General features: G+C 37.0%; 1 protein-coding gene across 3 annotated transcripts in view; it reads left to right on the top strand.

Annotated features, from left to right (window-relative positions):
• The window catches only part of LOC124615138 (venom carboxylesterase-6-like), a 202162-nt gene that overhangs the window by 166227 nt on the left and 11503 nt on the right, over positions 1-24432 (top strand). For all 3 annotated transcript variants that reach the window (XM_047143003.1, XM_047143005.1, XM_047143004.1), the window contains exons 7-9: positions 7398-7582; positions 23400-23550; positions 23715-23850. In XM_047143003.1, coding sequence (XP_046998959.1) covers positions 7398-7582; positions 23400-23550; positions 23715-23850 — 472 coding nt within the window. The remainder of the gene's footprint in view (positions 1-7397; positions 7583-23399; positions 23551-23714; positions 23851-24432) is intronic.

Here is a 24432-nt window from a genome sequence, read left to right as displayed (position 1 = left end):
CAGTTGGTCTTACCTATGTATACCATATTACAGCAGAATGTGTTTTATATGCTCTGGCATTCCAGTATGTTGCAAACAGAAGCCAAGACTGTAGAGAGACTGCATAATCTTATTTTTGGCAAAATTGACATGAGAGGGGAATATCAGAAGAATGGATATTACTTACAGTTATCGTATATACAAGCAGAACAGAAGGAACTGTGAAGACTGCAAAGAGAGTTCACTACTAAATTTATCTCACAAAGTACTTTTGTTAATCCTATTAGGAAAAAATCTAAGGCATTCATTAGACAAATCTATGCAACACAATGAACAAATGGGTAAGCATATAAAACATTCTCAGACTTCTTGTCGGATCATTTCAGGGTACAATCTCAAGTTTTCAACGATTATCTCCATTGTCTTTGTCAGGAGCAGCTTACTATCTTAACTGCTGTTGTGATGGGCTTATATAGCACAAAGACGGCTTCTGATTGATTGGTAATTATGTCATGCTGTTGTAAATGATGTCACCATCAGTGCTGGTGGTTCCACGACTCCCGCCATAGCATAAACATTGCCGCGAATAACTCTGGCTCTTCTCTGTATTGAGAGCTCCCTTCCATACCCTGCTAAGATTATATCCACTGTCACAGTTGAAGATTTTCTCACTTATCCTAAATTTCTATAGCCTCATTAATTATGGAACCCCAGTACACAGTAGCCTCAGACAAAACTTCTGTTTCATTAAACAGTATTTTATGTTTGTTTGTGAGTCTGTCCTCAGCAAATGCAGAATTCCCTAGTTCTTGATTTTTAATATGCCACCAATGTTCTACATAGTGGTCAGAAATGGTGCACATGAACTGACTGATGGAATTGCTTCCACACTCACTAGATATGTTGTAAATCCCAGGGATCCCAAGACTGAGACTGTCTTTAACAAGGCATAGCATCTCCTTGATCTTCATAGGAGGTCACAAAATAATGTCTTCCCAGTACTCTGCCAGTTTTGCTGGATGTGGTGCTGCTGAAGGGAAGGAATGGAGTCATTGGCTCACCATGTGAATGTTTAATATTTTCATATTTTCTTCCCTTGGCACATGCTGACGTCATATCATGTGATCCATAGTTGTTCTTTTGGAACACATACTTCAGATGATTAATTTCAGAACCCAAGTGATTGATGTCAGAAACGTTTTTCACTCTGTGTACCAATGTACTTAAAGCTGCTCTCTTTTGGACTGGTTTGTGAAAACCATATCATGTGACCCATAGTTGTTCTTTTGGAACACATACTTCAGATGATTAATTACAGAACCCAAGTGATTGATGTCAGAAACATTTTTCACTCTGTGTACCAATGTACTTAAAGCTGCTCTCTTTTGGACTGGTTTGTGAAAACTCTGGTCATTATGATATAAATCAGTGTGTATTGACTTGTGGTACACTGATTGAAATGTCCATCCATCTTTTGTTGTACCAAAACATCTAAAACTAGCAGCCTTCTCTCTTTCTCTGCCATGTCTGGATGTTTGGGTCCTCTGACCATCACCAACCTCTGTAAGTAACCACTACACATAAACATTTTCTTTATACTCCAACATATACCAACATTTATAAGTCTGTCTTCGGTTAGTGAAATTACTATTGACTGGTACTTCCCTATGGCCAAAAGAAAACATCTAAGTCCATGTAGAGTTATTTGCAATGCTATAAAGAAAATATAGCAAAATAATTTAGATTACAGAACAAAATTAAAGTCCTTTGGTAGGAACTTACTCCTTTGGCTTAGAACACAAATGAAATCTTTTCGAAACAATATTTTACAATGCCTTTTACATTTTTCACTAATATCTTCTTGGCCTTCACAATACCTTACATCATCCTTAGGTATGTCACTTTGGAAAATAATATTCAAGAGATTTTAGGTCATTTCTTCCTTGTGCTAGTCCAGCAGTTTTATCACTCATTTTGTCCTTTAGTTTCTGGTTGCTACAAACATTTTGGATTCTTTAGTTCTCATGTCACATGATGGATTATACCAACATACAAAAAACTGCTTTCCAAATCTTTCAAATCTTGTTACAGGAAAAAACAGCTCGCTCCTTCTTACATTTTTTTTCTAAAATCTGAGTTGTTTTGCAACATATCTAGCAAAATTGCTCATAATTTATGCCAAAAATTTGACAACAGTGAAATTTGCTTTAATGTCCTTTTTGCTAACTGTGTGTCACTGACATATTTAAATTCTTCTTTTACATGTACATAAAGTATATTGATTCAATAGGGCAAGATGAAAATTCAATACAAATACAAAAATAATATTGAACACTAGCTAATATATCTATCATAAGAAGCACAAGTAAATTGTATATGGTACAAGAAATTGCAGTTTTTTGTGGGAAATGGTGTGGTTTTCCACACATATTCCCAAGACTAGTACACAAGCAATATCAAAGTTTCATTAGAAGACAAATAATTCTAGAAAGCAAAAAGAAATGCTGCAATGGTCATTTTTCAGATTCCAAGTCTTTTAACACAAATATCATGACTAGACAAAGCATGGAAATAACACTACACAGCCGTCATTCTACCACCACACCCAGTCTTTTTATTTCATTCCTTTTCCATACCTTCTGCCCCCTCCCCCCACCCCCCCTCCCCCTCCACCACCACCTCTCACCAGCCCACCGTCTAATCTGCAGCATTTCACTGTCTGCCACTCCCACTACCATTATCCCTCTTCTTCGCAGCCCCAACCTCCTCCTCACCCCCTCACAATTGCCACTCCCATCATGCACTGGTGCTGCTGCTCGCAGTGTTGTTCCAGTTGACTGAGTTGACTGAGACTGCAGTCGTGTGTGTGAGTTGCATTTCCGTGCATGTGTGTGTGTGTGTGTGTGTGTGTGTGTGTGTGTGTGTGTGTGTGTGTGTGTGTGTGTGTGTGTGTATTTTTGACAAAGGCTTTAATGGCCAAAAGCCTTAATTGTGAGAGTCTTTTTTGTTTTGTGCCTACCTGCGACTCAGCATCTCCACTATATGGTGAGTAGCACACTCCTTCTCAACATATTGTTATGTTCCAGCCTGGATTTTTCTATTGTTTGATTCTGATCTCATCTTTGACATTTTTGACTTCAGTGTTAAGTTTAAGTTCAATTTATTTCATTTTAGTTTCAACAGACTATACTTGAACATCTAATATAACAATTTTTTGATTGATATTATTTATTTGAGCTGTATTTTTACCAATACAGTCAAATAATGCTGCTATTCAATGACCAAATTCTGTGAACTGTTTCTTACTTTCATGTTTATGATTTTAAAGTTGCTCATTAATTTTGGCAGACTGGTCACTATTAATTTTTATTAACTGATCCTTATTATCATTACTCATTTTTGTCAATTGCTCCTTATTATTATATCTTATTTTTATTAACAATGCCAACATTGTACTTACATCATTTTTATCATTTCATTTTGGTAATTTACATAATTCATCTGTTTGTTTTTCCTGTTCTTGTTTCACACACTACTTGTTTATTTTTATTTATTTATTTATTCCACATGATCTGATCGTACACAGTGTGTTGCAGGCGTTGGAAAATATCAGTAAACATTGTTAACATATACTAACATATAGTATCCTAATGTATGATATTGCAAAGATTGGTTAAGTTTACTTCACACCAATTGCTCAATGTTTTCAATTTAACACAAATAGCAACATTACTGTTCTAAGTATTCATTTATAGAGTAAAAACAGTGACACAACAAATATGACTTCATGGCTTTGCTAAATTTTATGTTGTTTTTGATGGACTTAATATTAGTGGGAAGACTGTTGAACAGTTGGAGGCCCATGTGGAAAGGTCCCTTTTTACACGGTTGAGTGTTCGTATGTAAAACATGCAAATTTGAGTTTTTCCTGGTGGTGTGTTTATGTATTTCATTATTTTTTTATGACTCTGGAGTCAGATGGCACTATGTGGTTTCTGAAAAATTTTAGAGTCTTGAGATTGTATAGGCAAAGGCAGTGTAAGGATTTCCAACTTTCTGAAGATTGGTTTGCAGGAGTCTCTGGGTTTGCTCCCAGTAAAAGTCCTCATTGCTCTCTTCTGGATTTTGAATGTATTCAGGGCAGTTGGAGAATTTCCCCAGAATATCACACCATATTTTAGGTGGGCTTGTATGTAAGCGTAGTACCCGCTGGTTAATGTTTTAAGTCTCCCATGTCTGTATTACCCCTCATTATTTCAGATTCCTGTTCAACAACTGTCATTGTTAATAATTATTCAAGGAGACACTTCATAATAAAAGAATTTTAGAAAAGTGCTTGGGATTCCCACCAGGTCAGATTAAAGGAAGACATTGAAGCAATTCAGAGATGTGCTGCCAGATAGAAAATTTAGAGAACCAGCATCTTCAGCTGACTGCTGAACAATTCTACTGTTGCCAATGTACATTTTGTATAAGGACTGTAAAAATAAGGCAAGAACAATTTGTGTTTGTGTGGAATCACATAGTTATTCATTTTTCCCTTACTCCATTTATGAGTGGAACAGAAAAGGAAATGACTAGTAGTGGTACAATGTACCCTCCACTGTGCACCGTACAGTGGCTTGCAGAGTATGTATGTAAATGCAGATAAAACCACTGTTTAGGCTACTGACACAAGTATGTAATTTCACACTACACTTAACAGTTTGTTAGGGACATCACTGAACTCTGTTTTGATTGGATGACAGGAGTGGGGAGGTGAGGACTGACAACATTTATTGATAACAGTTTTTATTTTCGTTGTTATTAACTGGTGGCAGTGAATGAAGGGCAAGCCAGTACAATAAGATAGTGTTTCACACCCGGGGTGCCCAGTGGTAGCTATCAAAATTCAGTGAGTTATGTGCCTTCAGCCACTGTGCCTGATGGTGCAACCTCATGAAAGCTGTTGGCTTGTAGGCAGGGTGCTGCTGGCACCATGATGATAAGAGTCTGTATCCATCACCACTCATGTTGGTATCCTGCTAAATCTCCAGGAAGGCCTCTGGCCTAGGGTGAGATGCTACTGATGGGTAGAGAAGAAGGAAGGACCAGAATGTATTGGAAGTGATGCAACAATCTAATATTGGCAAGAAAATGAAAGCAAAAAGATCTGAATGGATTAAACATGTACCTCAGATGCCTGAACAACTTGAACCCAAAGCTGTGATGGTAGGAATGCATGATGGGACATGCATACTAGATGGACCATGGAAGCAACGAGAGAATGAAATCCTGGAAGATCTATGGTGGTTAAAGGCCAAAGATAACTTGATGCAAAGAGTTAATGGAGGTGGACTGTAAGCTCAGCATGTAGTCTTCAAGGTCAATAAAATAATTGTGTAAGTAAATACATCAAGAAAAAGTATTAGACCTTAGTAAATGCTAAAATTTATACTAGTTCTACACTCCTTGCTACATGTTTCTAAATAAGAAGAAACAATAAACAGGGATAAAAAATTGCCCCATTATTCAAGCTTTTATGAAAAAGTAATTTAAATAAGTGTCAACTCCAAGATGTGTTTCATCCATTTTAAGTGCTCATTGACATGATACAATATTTTTTGTTTGCTGTTTTGATGGTGCAATCTTTTATCACTGTAGGATCAACTTCATGCTCAAAATACAGTATTTCTGTGTTAAAATCTGTCTCATAGAGGTGCCTTCAATACTGATCAATGCTTTTCTCTTGGAAACAGCTGAGATAACTCTTCTTATTTGGTACCAAATCATAGTGGATAAATTTATGAGAGTCCATGCTGTGAGGCCTCCTGTTGTTAGAAAATGAATTGTGTTACATTTTATTGTGTCTCTCTTGAAACAAAAAATGTGCTACTGAATAAAAATTGCTACTTAACAGGAAAGGTTGTGTGTTCGGTGTAGTCTTACCTGACAAAACATTCATTTCCCCCTTAGAAGAGCGTGCTGGCTGCTTTAGAGTACTGTATATTCTGTAGAACTGATACCAGATGGTCACATAATCCTCCAACACTGGGTTAAGTCAAGGAACTGAAATAGTGTGTGTGTGGCAGTCAGTTGTTTGAAAACAAAAACTTGTGTTTAAGTGTAGGTGTGACAGCATGACCAGGAGCTACTGCCTCTTGATGCTCTCATGACCACACCATGACTGAAGTTATTCAATTTGTTGGTATATCAACAGCATTTTCTGCTGTCAGTGAATTCAGTTGCATCTCAACCAGTTTCTTAGGGAACATTATGAAGAGAATTGCATGCAGTGGACTTATGGAATTGGGTGCCTCACAAAAAGCCATTTCTCACAGTGGCAAATAAAGCTGCACATATTCCATGGACCAAACAACACGGAAACTGGACATTAGCTGACTGGAGGTGTGTGCTCTGATGAATTATGATTTGCCTGTTTGCAAATGATGCAAGGTGTCAAGTACACCAATGGCCCAAAGAGGCTTTTAAACTGCAATGTATGGAGAATGTAGTTCAGACAATAAGTGATTCACTGTGATGTTTTGGGTGTGTTATTTGTACTATGGTGTGGGGTGACTCATTCAGGTTACTGAGATCATGAATCAGGATATTTATTTCAACAATCACCATGACCAAGTGTTGCCCTTTCTTCTACATATGCATAATGAGTATGCTGTGGACCCTACAATCATGCAAAGTGGCACCAGTCATCTCCAAGGTCTGCATGCAATTTACAGTCACTCAAGCACCCTATTGCAACTTGACAGATCTGCCAAATCACTTGATAAGTATCCCATAGAACATGTCTAGCAGGATTTAGAAAAGTAGGTCAAACATAGAAATTAAGATCCTCAGATTTTGTTAGGACATCAGAATAAACTTGTGAACTCTCTTCTCTAATGCATTGAGGCCATTATAAAGGATGCAGGCAGTGTTTCATGGTATTAATGTGATGTCTCCTGGGGGTTAATAATTTTTTCTATTGTGTGCCTACCTATGCAAATTTCTTTTGATTATTAGATATACCACTAATGTAATATGACTGTGGCAATATGCTACATACACCAAATACCACTCATTAAGCAAAAATACAGTTTTGGCCTTCAATATCATTTCTATTTGGATAACAATTGTACATGTACATACATTCCCCAGAATCTGTTGCCACTCACTGTCCTATTCAATATATATGTGGAGCAAGGAAAAAATGACTATTTGTATACCGCCAACAGTCATGTATGTTTCTGCCATGCATAAAGTTTGTACCATTTTTTCAATAGGTCCAAAGTATATACAATTTCCAGTTGTGTCATTAGTCTTAAAGTGTAATTGGTTACATTTTTATGAAAATATAAATTATAATCAAGTTGTATATCAATTCCATATCTCTGGGTACTCAGATATATGTCTCACTTTCATTCTTCTTATTATGATAGATTTTGTGACAAAACATGATGTAATGAAAGAACTGGATGCTCGGTTTGAGGAAGTGTCCGCATACCTCTTGGACTACAATTATACAGCTCCACAAGAAATACACCATGAAATAGGGAAGAAAGTTCGGAAACATTACTTGGGAGAGAAAAAAATATCAACAAGTACTGCTGCTGAAGTAATACAGGTAGAAAGAAGCAACGAGAGTTTATTTTTGTATAAAACTGTATTGGAGTATTATTAAAATTAAGTTAAATTAATTATACCTTATATCGTCAAACCTTAATGTTTGATTTTTTCATCTGTCTGCTGAGATTTGTTTCTTCATAATAAACATGTTCGAAATTAGTAACTAATTTTACTTTTTCATGCTACAGTAGTTTGTTTATTATTGTTACTGTTTATGAAAACACCACTTATTTTGATATTCATGACAAATCATTTGTCTCCATGTATTTTTCGAGAGGTTGGCTGAAGGTTATTTACATTATGAGTTTACACATTATTTCTTCAGTTAAATTACCAAAATCAGGAGATATTTTGTTACCTCCTGCAGCTGTTTAAATGTATTGACAATTACTTTTCATGATGCTGTTGTGAACTATTTCTGTTCCTATAAGCTAAATTAAATTCAGCCATTTTTCCGTACAGATAGGCCTAGTATAATATCTGCATGGTCACATTGATATTCATTCTTTATAGATCAGTCATTATTTATGTGCCATAAGGACAGGTATCGTTTAAAAATGACTGTCACTGATTATTACAAGCTAACAGAAATGTTTTGTCTTGAATCTAAATATTTCATCTTAAATTAAATTTTCCTTGAGACAATTAAGTCTCTAATTTATCTATGATAACGTTGGAAGCTGAGGAAGTGAATTAAAATTTGTCCTGCGGCCAGGACTCGAACCCAGGTCTTCTTGCTTACTAGCATATCTGCAAAAAGACCCGGGTTTGAGTCCCAGCTTCAGCACAAATTTTAATTCACTTCTTCAGCTTCCAACATTGTTCTAAATATTTCAGTAATTTATGGAATGCATGGTTAGTAAGGTATATTTTTAATTATCTTTTAAAACTGTAGATATTCTTAATTTCTTGTTTTATGTATGACTGAAAACATTTCCTCAAAAATACAAAATCCCAATCTGAATTATGTTTTCTATTGTTAGCAGCAAATACTATTAAGACTTAAGAGGATTTTACAATGATTGTAACAAATTCACGATTGCAAATTCTGTAGCTGCAGTAAAACCTCTTTTTTACACTTTTCAGCAGATCTACCCAAAACAGTGTAAAATCCAGAAAAGTGTAAAATACCCAGAAAGCATAGGAAATGCAACAAGCAAAAATGAATAAATTACTCTTACTGTCCTCTTTATATTGTTCAAAATAAGAAATTAAAACAATTTAAATTTTGTCTAACAAGGGGAGGCCGCCAATTGTGAAATTCAGATTCGATTCATACTGCGCATAATAAAAGCTCATGGCCAGAGGTGTAATGTGGCAAAGCATCAAGATGCACTTCTCAGCTGTTGTTGAGAAAATCGACAGTTAAAAGAAACCGTTGCGGTGAAATACTTTCTACGATTATTAATTTTCCACAGCGTCGTGGCGCAGCGGTAAGCGCTCAGGTTCATAATCCGAAGGTCGCCGGATCTAATCTCGCACCATGCAACTTTTTTTTATTATTTGTTTTTTGTAATTCAAATGTACACACACACTGACACACACACACACACACACGCACACACACACACACACACACACACATAAACTATTAATGAATTGCTTATGCATGTTGGTGAAGGCGGATCGCTCTCCGATTGTACTGACTCCATTTTTCCGTTTGTTTAACAGGGTGTACCAAAGCTCTCACGTACGCACTGATTTTCGACGATGTTATAAGTTGTGCTAGGGACCGCATCTACCTTCTTTCGAAGTTAGCAGGCAACTACGCTGTTATGTGGCAGCTAGTTTCGGCCCATTCAACATCTGTCCTTCAAGTGTAACGAGCGAGTAACGGAGTTTATATTTCATGCCTGCCACACCAAATTTGTGTTCGTGGGGTCTCTATTCTAATTCGAACGTTTGACTTACACTATACGTATTCATTTCGGAATATCGTTTCTATGTCTTCCGTTAACTATACATGGTAAACATTATGAAGACAATTAAAAACATTTGTGAAATACAACTTTGTTTGCGGAAAACATAATGATGTTCGAAGTCGCCAGTTCTTCCACGACAAATGACTTTCGGCAACTTATTATATGCATAATTGTTGCAACTGATTGCCGGGAATTTATACACACACACACACACACACTCCTGGAAATGGAAAAAAGAACACATTGACACCGGTGTGTCAGACCCACCATACTTGCTCCGGACACTGCGAGAGCGCTGTACAAGCAATGATCACACGCACGGCACAGCGGACACACCAGGAACCGCGGTGTTGGCCGTCGAATGGCGCTAGCTGCGCAGCATTTGTGCACCGCCGCCGTCAGTGTCAGCCAGTTTGCCGTGGCATACGGAGCTCCATCGCAGTCTTTAACACTGGTAGCATGCTGCGACAGCATGGACGTGAACCGTATGTTCAGTTGACGGACTTTGAGCGAGGGCGTATAGTGGGCATGCGGGAGGCCGGGTGGACGTACCGCCGAATTGCTCAACACGTGGGGCGTGAGGTCTCCACAGTACATCGATGTTGTCGCCAGTGTGGTCGGCGGAAGGTGCACGTGCCCGTCGACCTGGGACCGGACCGCAGCGACGCATGGATGCACGCCAAGACCGTAGGATCCTACGCAGTGCCGTAGGGGACCGCACCGCCACTTCCCAGCAAATTAGGGACACTGTTGCTCCTGGGGTATCGGCGAGGACCATTCGCAACTGTCTCCATGAAGCTGGGCTACGGTCCTGCACACCGTTAGGCCGTCTTCCGCTCACGCCCCAACATCGTGCAGCCCGCCTCCAGTGGTGTCGCGACAGGCGTGAATGGAGGGACGAATGGAGACGTGTCGTCTTCAGCGATGAGAGTCGCTTCTGCCTTGGTGCCAATGATGGTCGTATGCGTGTTTGGCGCCGTGCAGGTGAGCGCCACAATCAGGACTGCATACGACCGAGGCACACAGGGCCAACACCTAGCATCATGGTGTGGGGAGCGATCTCCTACACTGGCTGTACACCACTGGTGATCGTCGAGGGGACACTGAATAGTGCACGGTACATCCAAACCGTCATCGAACGCATCGTCCTACCATTCCTAGACCGGCAAGGGAACTTGCTGTTCCAACAGGACAATGCACGTCTGCATGTATACCGTGCCACCCAACGTGCTCTAGAAGGTGTAAGTCAACTACCCTGGCCAGCAAGATCTCCGGATCTGTCCCCCATTGAGCATGTTTGGGACTGGATGAAGCGTCGTCTCACGCGGTCTGCACGTCCAGCACGAACGCTGGTCCAACTGAGGCGCCAGGTGGAAATGGCATGGCAAGCTGTTCCACAGGACTACATCCAGCATCTCTACGATCGTCTCCATGGGAGAATAGCAGCCTGCATTGCTGTGAAAGGTGGATATACACTGTACTAGTGCCGACATTGTGCATGCTCTGTTGCCTGTGTCTATGTGCCTGTGGTTCTGTCAGTGTGATCATGTGATGTATCTGACCCCAGGAATGTGTCAATAAAGTTTCCCCTTCCTGGGACAATGAATTCACGGTGTTCTTATTTAAATTTCCAGGAGTGTGTGTGTGTGTGTGTGTGTGTGTATATATATATATATATATATATATATATATATATATATATATATATATATATATATATATATACATTTGGGTTAAAAAAACAAATACTAAAAAAAGGTTGCGTGGTGGAGATTCGATCCGGCGACCTTCGGATTACGAACCCGAGCGCTTACCGCTGCGCCACGACGCTGTAGAAAACTATTAAACGTAGAGAGTATTTCACCGCAACAGTTTCTTTTAACTGTCGATTTTCTCGACAACGGCTGAGAAGTGCATCTTGGTGCTTTGCCACATTACACCGCTGGCCATGAGCTTTTATTATGCGCAGTATGAATCGAATCTGAATTTCACAATTGGCGGCCTCCCCTTGTAAGTAAAAGACTGAAATAATTAAATGATTTTTTTTTCTAAAAGCAGTTAGCTCTACTTGTCACTCCATGATATAGGAAGCATCAAATGCATTATCATCACTTGATACACTACCAATGTACTGCATCAAAATGTTAATAGCTCCCAGAGCTGGTCATCCATGCAGTGCTGCTGGAATCATAATTAGTGGGCAAAGTACTCACATTTTTTTAAACATCTTGACTTATTTTAAGTCATTTTAATTTGTTGTTGTTGTTGTGGTCTTCAGTCCTGAGACTGGTTTGATGCAGCTCTCCATGCTACTCTATCCTGTGCAAGCTTTTTCATCTCCCAGTACCTACTGCAACCTACATCCTTCTGAATCTGCTTAGTGTATTCATCTCTTGGTCTCCCTCTACGATTTTTACCCTCCACGCTGCCCTCCAATACTAAATTGGTGATCCCTTGATGCCTCAGAACATGTCCTACCAACCGATCCCTTCTTCTGGTCAAGTTGTGCCACAAACTTCTCTTCTCCCCAATCCTATTCAATACTTCCCCATTAGTTATGTGATCTACCCATCTAATCTTCAGCATTCTTCTGTAGCACCACATTTCGAAAGCTTCTATTCTCTTCTTGTCCAAACTATTTATCGTCCATGTTTCACTTCCATACATGGCTACACTCCATACGAATACTTTCAGAAATGACTTCCTGACACTTAAATCTATACTGGATGTTAACAAATTTCTCTTCTTCAGAAACGCTTTCCTTGCCATTGCCAGCCTACATTTTATATCCTCTCTACTTCTACCATCATCAGTTATTTTGCTCCCCAAATAGCAAAACTCCTTTACTACTTTAAGTGTCTCATTTCCTAATCTAATACCCTCAACATCACCCGACTTAATTCGACTACATTCCATTATCTTCGTTTTGTTTTTGTTGATGTTCATTTACTGCATTTTAATTTATCAATTACCAAAGGAGGCAATTTTTCAGACCCATCAGCATTGACCATAAGTAAAACAGTTATCCTCTGCTTATTCAGTTTCCCACTGCAGCATTTCTTAAAACATAAGGTCTTACTTGGTAATATGTTATTAAAAAAAAGACCAGTTTCATCAAAATTTAAAAAAAATTATTTTGATCACAATCTTTTAAACTTATTTTGCCATTGTTCTTTTCATTGTTCTAGAATTCCTCCATCAGCACTTTCACCATACAGTTGGTTGTAAACAATGTTATGATGAGTTTTAAATCGATCGATCCAACCATTCAACGCAATGAAGTTGGTGATCTCCATTTCTGCAGCAAACTGAAGTTGGAATTCCCAATGCTCTTGTGCTAACAAACCCTTCTCCAGTGTGTTTATCCTAATGATCACATGCTGATGGCCAAATGTATTTGGCTGTTTTGCCATGGAACCAGACTGTGTCATATTGGCTTTGATGTTGGGCCAGGTTCTTATAATTGTGTTCGTAGTGTAAGGTGAAAGTTCTAAGTCCTTTGGTAATAGAACTTGCAAATCTATATGTTGAAGAATCATAATTTAGAACTCCATTTCCTGTTTTATAATTTTCAGTGCGATAGGGTCTGCAGCTGCGAAGAAATTTTTTGAAAGATGTCATGATGTCTTAAGCTGCCATTCTTTTTATTCCATGTATGATTGTACAGTTTAGATACATAGATATTTAGATACTTGAAAATGGCCTAAGGCTGAAATTGTACAAAATGTACATGAAATAAAGAGAATGGCAGGTGAAGTTTCACAAACTCTTTCAAAAAAATTCGTATTTTATTCATTCATTTCACACATAGACAATGATTCACATTGTAACAATGTGACTTTTACACCAGAGTTTGTGAGCTTATTATTACTGGTACAGTTTTATCAGTAAAGCAGTGACTATATGGAAAAGGTAGAATATAAATTTTACAACTACTGTTAGTGAATTTGAACCTAATGGCACATTTTGGTTCAGAATTCTTAATTAAATATGCAGTAATCCTTTTTATTGCTTAGCAACAAGAAGTTATTTTTATGATATGTTGGCACAATTTTGAACATCTCCTGCTGACTGTCGTCTTTTTTCACCTGTGGCAACTTAAATGATCTGATGGTAATGACACTAGCAGCAACCTTCATTCTGCTCATTGCATCATTTTGTAACATCTTTCATGTAATTTCAGAGTCATTTATACAAATAAACACAGTTTTTGAAGATGACTATCTCTATAATAGGCTTTATCCTAGACATGCTCCATAAAATGATGACAATTTCTACCTTCTTTCTTATCCAGGGCATTCCTGAGCCAAGTGACTCCTTGTTGGCAACAAGCTGTAGATTTTGTGCCTGTTGTTCTCTGCTTACAAAGACAGACTTCCAACTTAAGTGTTTCAACTAATATTGTGTTGCAAGTTTTATTTACCATAATTTTATAACAACTATCAATTAGTCTCTCATTAGAATACAAATATCTTTTTAGTATGGTTTCTCAAAACACTTTTGCACCCATGTTTTATTTATACAATTGAATATGATTGGAACAAAGAAGGAAATGCCTTTGTGTGTTAGCATCCTGGGTGAGAAAGAGTTCAAAAATTTCAGCATGTTATGGAACATCTTGAGGAGGAAAGTTTACATCTGACATCAGGTTGTGCCAACCTTATTTAAGTCAGTAAAGCAGAGAAATCTACAACAAGGTATTTACAACTTTAAAATAATCCACCAGAGTGTACAGGGCTTGAGCAAGAAACATGAACAATTAGGCGTGTTTGTAAATGAAACTATGCCTGATGTGCTTGGTATTAGTGAACACTGGCTATCTGATGCCAAATTAGAACTTCTTAAACCTCTAAACATGGTACTAGCTAATAAGTTTTGCAGATCTACTATCAGAGGTGGGGGTGTATCAATGTATGTAAAGAGCACATTTGATTTTAATTCTATAAATGTAAGTAAATATGCATTAGAAGGAACAATTGAATGATGTGCAGCATGTATAAAGATACCAAATGATGAAATTTCTGTTATATGTTTATATAGATCACCAGGTGGAAACTTTGAAGTTTTCTTAACAAAGTTTTGTGACATGATAGAGAATGTTTTTATATCACACCTGAACAAGTTAGTAATTATAGGAGATTTCAACATAAATGTATTAGCAGATAAGTTACACACTAAACTATTTGAGAATACTCTGCTTGAATATAATGTAGGATACCTGATAAACACTGCAACCAGGGAGACTGAAACATGCCAGTCTGCAATAGATAACATAATCACTAGTATTCATCTTTACGATCTTACATCTTCTGTTATTATAAGTGCTTTGTCAGACCACCATGTAGTAGAACTAAGTGTGCACATAAAAAAGGATCCTACACACAGTTGCTATAGATATATTAGGATGAATACAGACCAAAATATAACTCAGTTGAATAATATGCTAAGGAATGTGGAATGGAACAGTGTTCTAATGACACTTCATAGTTATGACAAATTCTCAAGTGAACTATTCTACATTCTTAACCAAGCCTGCCCATTAAAAAAAGAGAATTCAGTCACATGCTGTAACCCAAAACTGGATATCAAATTCAGTCACTGAGGCTAGAGAAAAACTAAGATAGTATGAGTATGCTATGTTAAATGACTTGAGCAATAAGAGTTCAAAAAGTATCAGAAATACTATATAGACCTCGTAATTTCAGAAAAACAGAAACATTTTGAAAGTGTCATTCAAAACTCAAATAATATCTCCAAAACATCATGGTCACTAGTAAATAGAGAAATAGGTAAATCTGGGAACCATACAACTGAAAATCACTTGCTGATAAACGGCACAATAGAAACTGATCAGAATAAGATAGCAGATCTATTTAACAATTACTTTGCTTCTGTTGGCTCCAGCATAAACAATCAGCTTAAAAATCATAAATACAAATTCAGAGGAACACCAGTGTCAGGAAGTATATTTTTGATGTTGTTGTTGTTGTGGTCTTCAGTCCTGAGACTGGTTTGATGCAGCTCTCCATGCTACTATATCCTGTGCAAGCTTTTTCATCTCCCAGTACCTACTGCAACCTACATCCTTCTGAATCTGCTAAGTGTATTCATCTCTTGGTCTCCCTCTACGATTTTTACCCTCCACGCTGCCCTCCAATACTAAATTGGTGATCCCTTGATGCCTCAGAACATGTCCTACCAACCGATTCCTTCTTCTGGTCAAGTTGTGCCCCAAACTTCTCTTCTCCCCAATCCTATTCAATACTTCCTCATTAGTTATGTGATCTACCCATCTAATCTTCAGCATTCCTCTGTAGCACCACATTTCAAAAGCTTCTGTTCTCTTATTGTCCAAACTATTTATCGTCCATGTTTCACATCAATACACGGCTACACTCCATCCATACAAATACTTTCAGAAATGACTTCCTGACATTTAAATCTATACTCGATGTTAACAAATTTCTCTTCTTCAGAAACGCTTTCCTTGCCATTGCCAGTCTACATTTTATATCCTCTCTACTTCGAACATCATCAGTTATTTTGCTCCCCAAATAGCAAAACTCCTTTACTACTTTAAGTGTCTCATTTCCTAATCTAATTCCCTCAGCATCACCCGACTTAATTTGACTACATTCCGTTATCCTTGTTTTGCTTTTGTTGATGTTCATCTTATATCCTCCTTTCAAGACACTGTCCATTCCATTCAACTGCTCTTCCAAGTCCTTTGCTGTCTCTGACAGAATTACAATGTCATTGGCGAACCTCAAAGTTTTTATTTCTTCTCCATGAATTTTAATACCTACTCCGAATTTTTCTTTTGTTTCCTTTACTGCTTGCTCAATATACAGATTGAACAACATCGGGGAGAGGTTACAACCCTGCCTTACTCCCTTCCCAACCACTGCTTCCCTTTCATGTCCCTCGACTCTTATAACTGTCATCTGGTTTCTGTACAAATTGTAAATAGCCTTTCGCTCCCTGTATTTTACCCCTGCCACCTTTAGAATTTGAAAGAGAGTATTCCAGTCAACATTGTCAAAAGCTTTCTCTAAGTCTACAAATGCTAGAAACGTAGGTTTGCCTTTCCTTAATCTTTCTTCTAAGATAAGTCGTAAGATCAGTATTGCCTCACGTGTTCCAGTGTTTCTACGGAATCCAAACTGATCTTCCCCGAGGTTGGCTTCTACTAGTTTTTCCATTCATTTGTAAAGAATTCGTGTTAGTATTTTGCAGCTGTGGCTTATTAAACTGATAGTTCGGTAATTTTCACATCTGTCAACACCTGCTTTCTTTGGGATTGGAATTATTATATTCTTCTTGAAGTCTGAGGGTATTTCGCCTGTTTCATACATCTTGCTCACCAGAGGGTAGATTTTTGTCAGGACTGGCTCTCCCAAGGCCATCAGTAGTTCCAATGGAATGTTGTCTACTCCGGGGGTCTTGTTTCGACTCAGGTCTTTCAGTGCTCTGTCAAACTCATCACGCAGTATCATATCTCCCACTTCATCTTCATCTACATCCTCTTCCATTTCCATAATATTGTCCTCAAGTACATCGCCCTTGTATAGACCCTCTATATACTCCTTCCACCTTTCTGCTTTCCCTTCTTTGCTTAGAACTGGGTTTCCATCTGAGCTCTTGATATTCATACAAGTCGTTCTCTTATCCCCAAAGGTCTCTTTAATTTTCCTGTAGGCAGTATCTATCTTAACCCTAGTGAGATAGGCCTCTACATCCTTACATTTGTCCTCTAGCCATCCCTGCTTAGCCATTTTGCACTTCCTGTTGATCTCATTTTTGAGACGTTTGTATTCCTTTTTGCCTGCTTCATTTACTGCATTTTTATATTTTCTCCTTTCATCAATTAAATTCAATATTTCTTCTGTTACCCAAGGATTTCTACTAGTCCTCGTCTTTTACCTACTTGATCCTCTGCTGCCTTCGCTACTTCATGCCTCAAAGCTACCCATTCTTCTTCTACTGTATTTCTTTCCCCCACTCCTGTCAATTGTTCCCTTATGCTCTGCCTGAAACTCTGTACAACCTCTGGTTCTTTCAGTTTATCCAGGTCCCACCTCCTTAAATTCCCGCCTTTTTGCAGTTTCTTCAGTTTTAATCTACAGCTCATAACCAATAGATTGTGGTCAGAGTCCACATCTGCCCCTGGGAATATCTTACAATTTAAAACCTGGTCCCTAAGTCTCTGTCTTACCATTATATAATCTATCTGATACCTTTTAGTATCTCCAGGGTTCTTCCATGAATACAACCTTCTTTCATGATTCTTAAACCAAGTGTTAGCTATGATTATGTTGTGCTCTGTGCAAAATTCTACCAGGAAGCTTCCTCTTTCATTTCTTAGCCCCACTCCATATTCACCTACTATGTTTCCTTCTCTCCCTTTTCCTACACTCGAATTCCAGTCACCCATGACTATTAAATTTTCGTCTCCCTTCACAATCTGAATAATTTCTTTTATTTCATCATACATTTCTTCAATTTCTTCGTCATCTGCAGAGCTAGTTGGCATATAAACTTGTACTACTGTAGTAATTGTGGACTTCGTATCTATCTTGGCCACAATAATGCATTCACTATGCTGTTCGTAGTAGCTTACCCACATTCCTATTTTCCTATTCATTATTAAACCTACTCCTGCATTACCCCTATTTGATTTTGTGTTTGTTACCCTGTAGTCACCTGACCAGAAGTCTTGTTCCTCCTGCCACCGAACTTCACTAATTCCCACTATATCTAACTTCAACCTATCCATTTCCCTTTTTAAATTTTCTAACCTACCTGCCCGATTAAGGGATCTGACATTCCACGCTCTGATCCGTAGAACACCAGTTTTCTTTCTCCTGATAATGACATCCTCTTGAGTAGTCCCCGCCTGGAGATCCGAATGGGGGACTATTTTACCTCCGGAATATTTTACCCAAGAGGACGCCATCATCATTTAATCATACAGTATAGCTGCATGCCCTTGGTAAAAATTATGGCTGTAGTTTCCCCTTGCTTTCAGCGGTTTGCAGTGCCAGCACAGCAAGGCCGTTTTGGTTATTGTTACACGGCCAGATCAGTCAATCATCCAGACTGTTGCCCTTGCAACTACTGAAAAGGCTGCTGCCCCTCTTCAGGAACCACACGTTTGTCTGGCCTCTCAACAGATACCCCTCCGTTGTGGTTGCACCTACGGTACGGCTATCTGTATCGCTGAGGCACGCAAGCCTCCCCACCAACGGCAAGGTCCATGGTTCATGGGGGGGGGGGTATATTTTTGATGCCAACAAGTAAAGAAGAAATAATTAAAATAGTGAGTAGCTTAAAGAATTCCCATGCAGCAGGATATGATGGTCTTAGTCTGGACACTCTTAAGAAATGTATACATAAAATTGCATCACCTTTATCAACAGTTATCAATTCTCATATGGAAGATGGTCTATTTCCAGATGAGTTGAAAATTGCCCGAGTTGTGCCTATTTTCAAAAAAGGAAACAGGAATTTAGTAGAAAACTTTTGACCCATTTCTGTTCTTCCAATAATATCCAAAATCTTTGAGAAAGTAATATACATAAGAATCTGGGACTTCCTGGTATGCAAAAAAGTGATTTCTAAGGGGCAGTATGGGTTTGTCAAGGGGTCATCCACCATTACAGCAGCATCCAACTTAATCGCAGGTGTCACTCAAGCAATAGATAATAAAGAACATGTATGTGGCATCTTTCTACACTTACAAAAAGCATTTGACTGTGTTGATATGACCATATTGCTGGACAAACTGTGGAACTATGGCATTTGAGGCACAGCCCATAATCTGATGAGGTCCTACTTGACAAATAGGAAGCAGTTTGTGTCTATTAGCACTACAGAGGGAACATACAAATCAAACACCACTGACATAAATTTTGGTATCCCACAGGGGTCAATATTAGGACCACTTCTCTTTATTATCTATGTAAATGATATTCAGTCCATAACAAACCATGCAACAGCTATCTTATATGCAGATGATACCACATTAATATGCTGCAATCCAAGCTATTCACAGCTCGAAGTGGAATCCACTGCAGCAGGCTTAATTCTGCAGTATTTTAATGAAAACAAACTAAAATTAAACAATAATAAATCTGTCTATATTGAATTTGATCTTGGGAGGAAAAAAACTCATGAAAACCAAATCTTAATGGGTGACAAATACATTAAAAAACAATACTTGACCAAATTTCTTGGCCTGACACTAGATGCAGAGTTAAACTGGTCTGATCATGTGAATGATATTTGCAAAAAGCTATGTACTACCATATATGTCCTAAGAAAACTGACACCCTTTTTGAAACATCACCACTCTGAGGCAAATATATTTTGCACTATTTGAATCCCATCTAAGTTATGGGATAGAGGTATGGGGATCCAGCAGTAAAGGTAATATGAAAAGTGTACTTACCTTACAAAAGAAGGTACTTAGAATTATGGGAAAGAAATGTGCCAGGGAGTCCTGTAGAAATTTGTTTAAAGAATTTAAAATACTAACTGTTCATAACCTGTATGTGCTGAAGATAATCATTATGGCAGTAAACAGTAACAAAACACTTAATAAAGAAATACACGATCACAACACTAGAGGTAGAGAGAGACCCCACATCATCTCTCATAGAACAACACTTTATGAGAAAAGCCCTCACTATACAGGCATAAAACTACTGAATTGCTTCCATCCTAATATCTCCAAATTGCCCATTACAAAACTAAAAATGAAATTAAAATTATGGCTCCTAAACAATCCTGTATATTCAATAGATGAGTTTCTAGATTTAGTACACTCGTATGATGGAAGACCATCTATCTAAAAATATATGTAATCTCAGGTCTTAGACTGTGTCACAAACTGTAAATATTTGAATGTCAGATATGAATACTGTGTTACAAACTGTAGATTCCTTAATCTAAATATGGCAATAACCATTTTTTTATGTATAGTCCATATATGTAACTCTGTTCTCTCAACTAAATTTAGAAAAAGTTGTGTAGATAAAAGTGCCAGCCAATAATATGTAACCCTAGTAAGTAAGGCTCTGCCTTATCCAGAAGACTGGAACAAAAAAAAACCTTTTTTTGTAATCAGTTGATGTTGGATCAAAATAAAATTTTAAAAAAAATAAAATAAATAAATAAACCTAAGACTATTCCTAGTTCAGATTAGCATATTTCATGTGAAAGATTAGATAAGATCAGATTAGATTAATTACTCGTTCCATAGATCCACATAAGAGGAGATCCTCCTGGGTGTGTAACGTGTCAGATAAACGAACACATTACAAAAATGTAACTAGAAAAACTTGAGTTTCATTAATTTTAATTATCCTCAGTCAATGAACAGTAAAATTATGTACATGAATTAAAATTAAACTTCTAATATTTACAGGTTTAATACTTACATCTGCTTTCATTAAATCACACAGTAGCTAGCTACTTGGCCATTACAACCAAGTACTGTCAAAAATTAAAGTAAATTATTCATTTCAATGATCCTCAGTTAAGAACAGTGAAATTATTTACAAGATTAAAAATTAAACTTCCACTATTTACAGACTTAAGACTTACATCTGCTTTCCATACATCCATCACTCACACAGTAGGTAGTTACTTGGCTGTTACAACCAAGTATTGTAAAAAATTAAAGTATAATAAATTTTCATTAAAATGGTCTACTGCACTTGTTGAGAAATTCATGGATTGAATAGAAGGAATTGGCCACCAAAAATTCTTTTAAATTATGTTTAAATTGTGCCTTGTCTGAAACTAAACTCTTAATGGTTGCTGGTAACTTATTGGAAATATGCGTTGCTGAAAACTGGACTACTTTCTGAGCAAGAGTAAGTGATTTAAAATATTTATGTATATTGTTTTTATTCCTAGTATTGATACTGTGTACTAAGCAGTTAGTTGGAAAAAGATATGTATTATTTACAACAAACTTCATTAAGGAATAAATATACTGAGAAGCTGTGGTTAGTATGCCCAATTCTTTGAATAGGTTTCGACGTGATGTTCTTGGATTTACACTACACATTACTCTTATCATACACTTCTGTACTCTAAAAATTTTTTCTCGATTTGTAGAGTTATCCCAAAAGATGATACCATATGACATAATGGAGTGAAAATAAGCAAAATATGCCAGTTTTTTATGTTTATATCGCCTATGTCTGACATCGTTCACATTGCAAACACAGACGTGTTTAGGTGCTTTAGCAGTTCGTTAGTATGTCACTCCCAATTGAGTTTATTATCAAGTTGTAATCCCAAGAATTTTACACTCTCAACTTCTCCTATTTCCATGTCATCATATTTTATGCACACACTAGAAGGAAATCTCCTGGAAGTACTGAACTGCATATAGTGGGTCTTTTCAAAGTTTAATGACAGTGAATTGGCTATGAAGCACTTATTAATGTCAGTAAAAATTTGATTAGCTGCCCTTTCTAAATTTATATTTGATTTACTATTTATTGCAATGTTTGGATCATCTGCAAATAAGACAAACGTGGCATCTGGTAATGTAACAGATGACATGTCATTAATATACACAAGAAAAAGTAGTGGACATACTATGGAACCTTGGGGAGCATCATATGTAATTTCTTCCCAGTCAGATGATGTCTGACTGCATTCTGCTGAAGTGTTACGTAATGATGCCCTTTGTTTTCTATTAGTAAGATATGACTGAAACCACTTTGCAGCACTACCAGTGATACCATAATATTTTAATTTACTTAAAAGAATGCTGTGATTCACACAGTTAAAAGCCTTTGACAGGTCACAGAATATGCCAGTTGCCTCTAATTTCTTGTCTGATCAATTAAGGACATTTTCACTGTAAGTGTAAATAACCTTCTCAATATTAGAACCCTTAAGAATCCCAAACTGTGACTTTGACAGTATGTTATTTTCACTAAGGTGTTTAAGTAGATGCTTGAACATAACCTTTTCAAAGATTTTCGAAAATAAATAAATCTATAAATATAGTATATGCATTTTGTGCCATTTAAGGGAATGGGGTAAATAATAGAAATATTAATCTTTAAAAAAATTTGTTTCATATGTGCATTTCTTGTGCACTTGACACATTCCACAACATATCAGCTACTGTACCGTGCAATTGATCAATGGAACACGCAACCAACTAACTAACTCTCATTAAAGCAGTGACTCAGCATACTTTCCCACCATTCCAAATGTTGCGAACCTGTAATACAGATGGCAGTGACCCAACACACTTGTAATGAAAGTCTTGCTTACTGTGTTAATGCTATGTTACATGATCAATAACTTTGATTGTACTCTATGTTCTCTACTCTGTTCCAAGGCAGACTTTGAGAATCTTCTCTTTGGGAGACACTGTGAAATGTGAAACATAGGGTACTTTTTATTTCAAGGCATTTTTTTCCAAACAAATGCTTTCTAAACGTTAGCTGTCTCTCCCAAAAGATAATTCCATATGGCTACAAAGAAAGTAGAAGGAAATACTAAAAAAGTATGTTTTCTTTTAGGTTAACCTTTCTGAATTAATAGTGGGCAACATTTTTGTATCTATACTTCTTGAACAGATAAATGCAGTTCTTCATCTCTAATTTCACTTTGGAACAATTACTTCATCTGATATTTCCCAAATTGTATTTGTTTTTCAACCTGTTCTAGAATAATTCACTCTTACAACTATTTATACATCATTTCATGTTTCATATAGATTAAGTTACGTAATACACAAGAGAATCGAATGTTTTAAGTTTTGGTAGGTTTTCCCAGACTTGTACTATGAGTGTCTTTATATGTGGCTCAGGTGGTGTATGTGTCATGTAATGTATATTGTTTTTTTTAAATTTTCAGTTATTTGGCGATCGAATTTTTGTGGTAGAAGTTGAACGTGCAGCAAGACTGCAGGCTAGTATCAATAAGTCACCTGTTTATTTCTATGTATTTGGGTACCGTGGCAAATATAGTTTCTCAGAAAGTATGGCAGAAACTGATGTTAACCTTGGTAAGTGGCTGTATCCATCTTCTTCAAAGCAAATTTTATTGCCATTAAAACATGCTATCAGCAGAAATAATTAATTGTTCATAAATGACATTTACAAAGTAATTTGTAACATTATGTTCACAAATTTTACATTTGTAATCCCTATTTCAATTTCTTGTTATTAGGAGTATCTCATGCAGATGACACAGCTTATATTATGAATGTCAATGACGTGTTTGGCTTAACACCACTTGAAACTAAAGAAGATAGGAATATGATGAATATTATGCTGGATATGTGCATTAATTTTAGCAAAACTGGGTGAGTCTGAATGTTGCATCTTTCTGAAAATGTTCTTGGTATGTCCAAAATACAGACAATGGTTTCAGTGAGAGAAACTTACACATGAATTTGTTTGAAAAATAACACTCTAAAAAGAAACAAAAATAAAATATTTTTATTTATCATGTGTCTAGTCATATACATTTAGTAGTGAAGACATCTTGGTAATAAATATGAATACCTAGGCAGCAAATAATCTTGGTTTTAGATGGGCACTCTACTGCTTAATTAGTTATTGGTGTTTGTATCATTCTGTTGGCTACCCCCTTCATTCATTCATTCATTCATTTATTCTTTACTGATCCACTGCATCATTCTGCTTACAGAGAGCATTATATGATATGGGACAAGTCATTATAGTAGTTAAACATTTAAAAAATACATTACACTTAATTAAATACACCTACATGTACACAATTCTATGATAGTTATAAATTACAGGATATAGTATTAGTATACTCACAAGTTGTCCAAAATTCAGGTCAACAAGGCCTAATTAATATTAAAATTTGTGAATACATTTAAAATCAAGTTAAGTACAGACAAGCATTACATAATTTA

This window comes from Schistocerca americana, chromosome 1 (assembly GCF_021461395.2).
Source record: "Schistocerca americana isolate TAMUIC-IGC-003095 chromosome 1, iqSchAmer2.1, whole genome shotgun sequence".
Classification (NCBI taxonomy): Eukaryota; Metazoa; Arthropoda; class Insecta; order Orthoptera; family Acrididae; genus Schistocerca; species Schistocerca americana.
The sequence above is the reverse complement of the archived record's forward strand: the minus strand, read 5'-3'. Positions and strand labels throughout refer to the sequence as shown.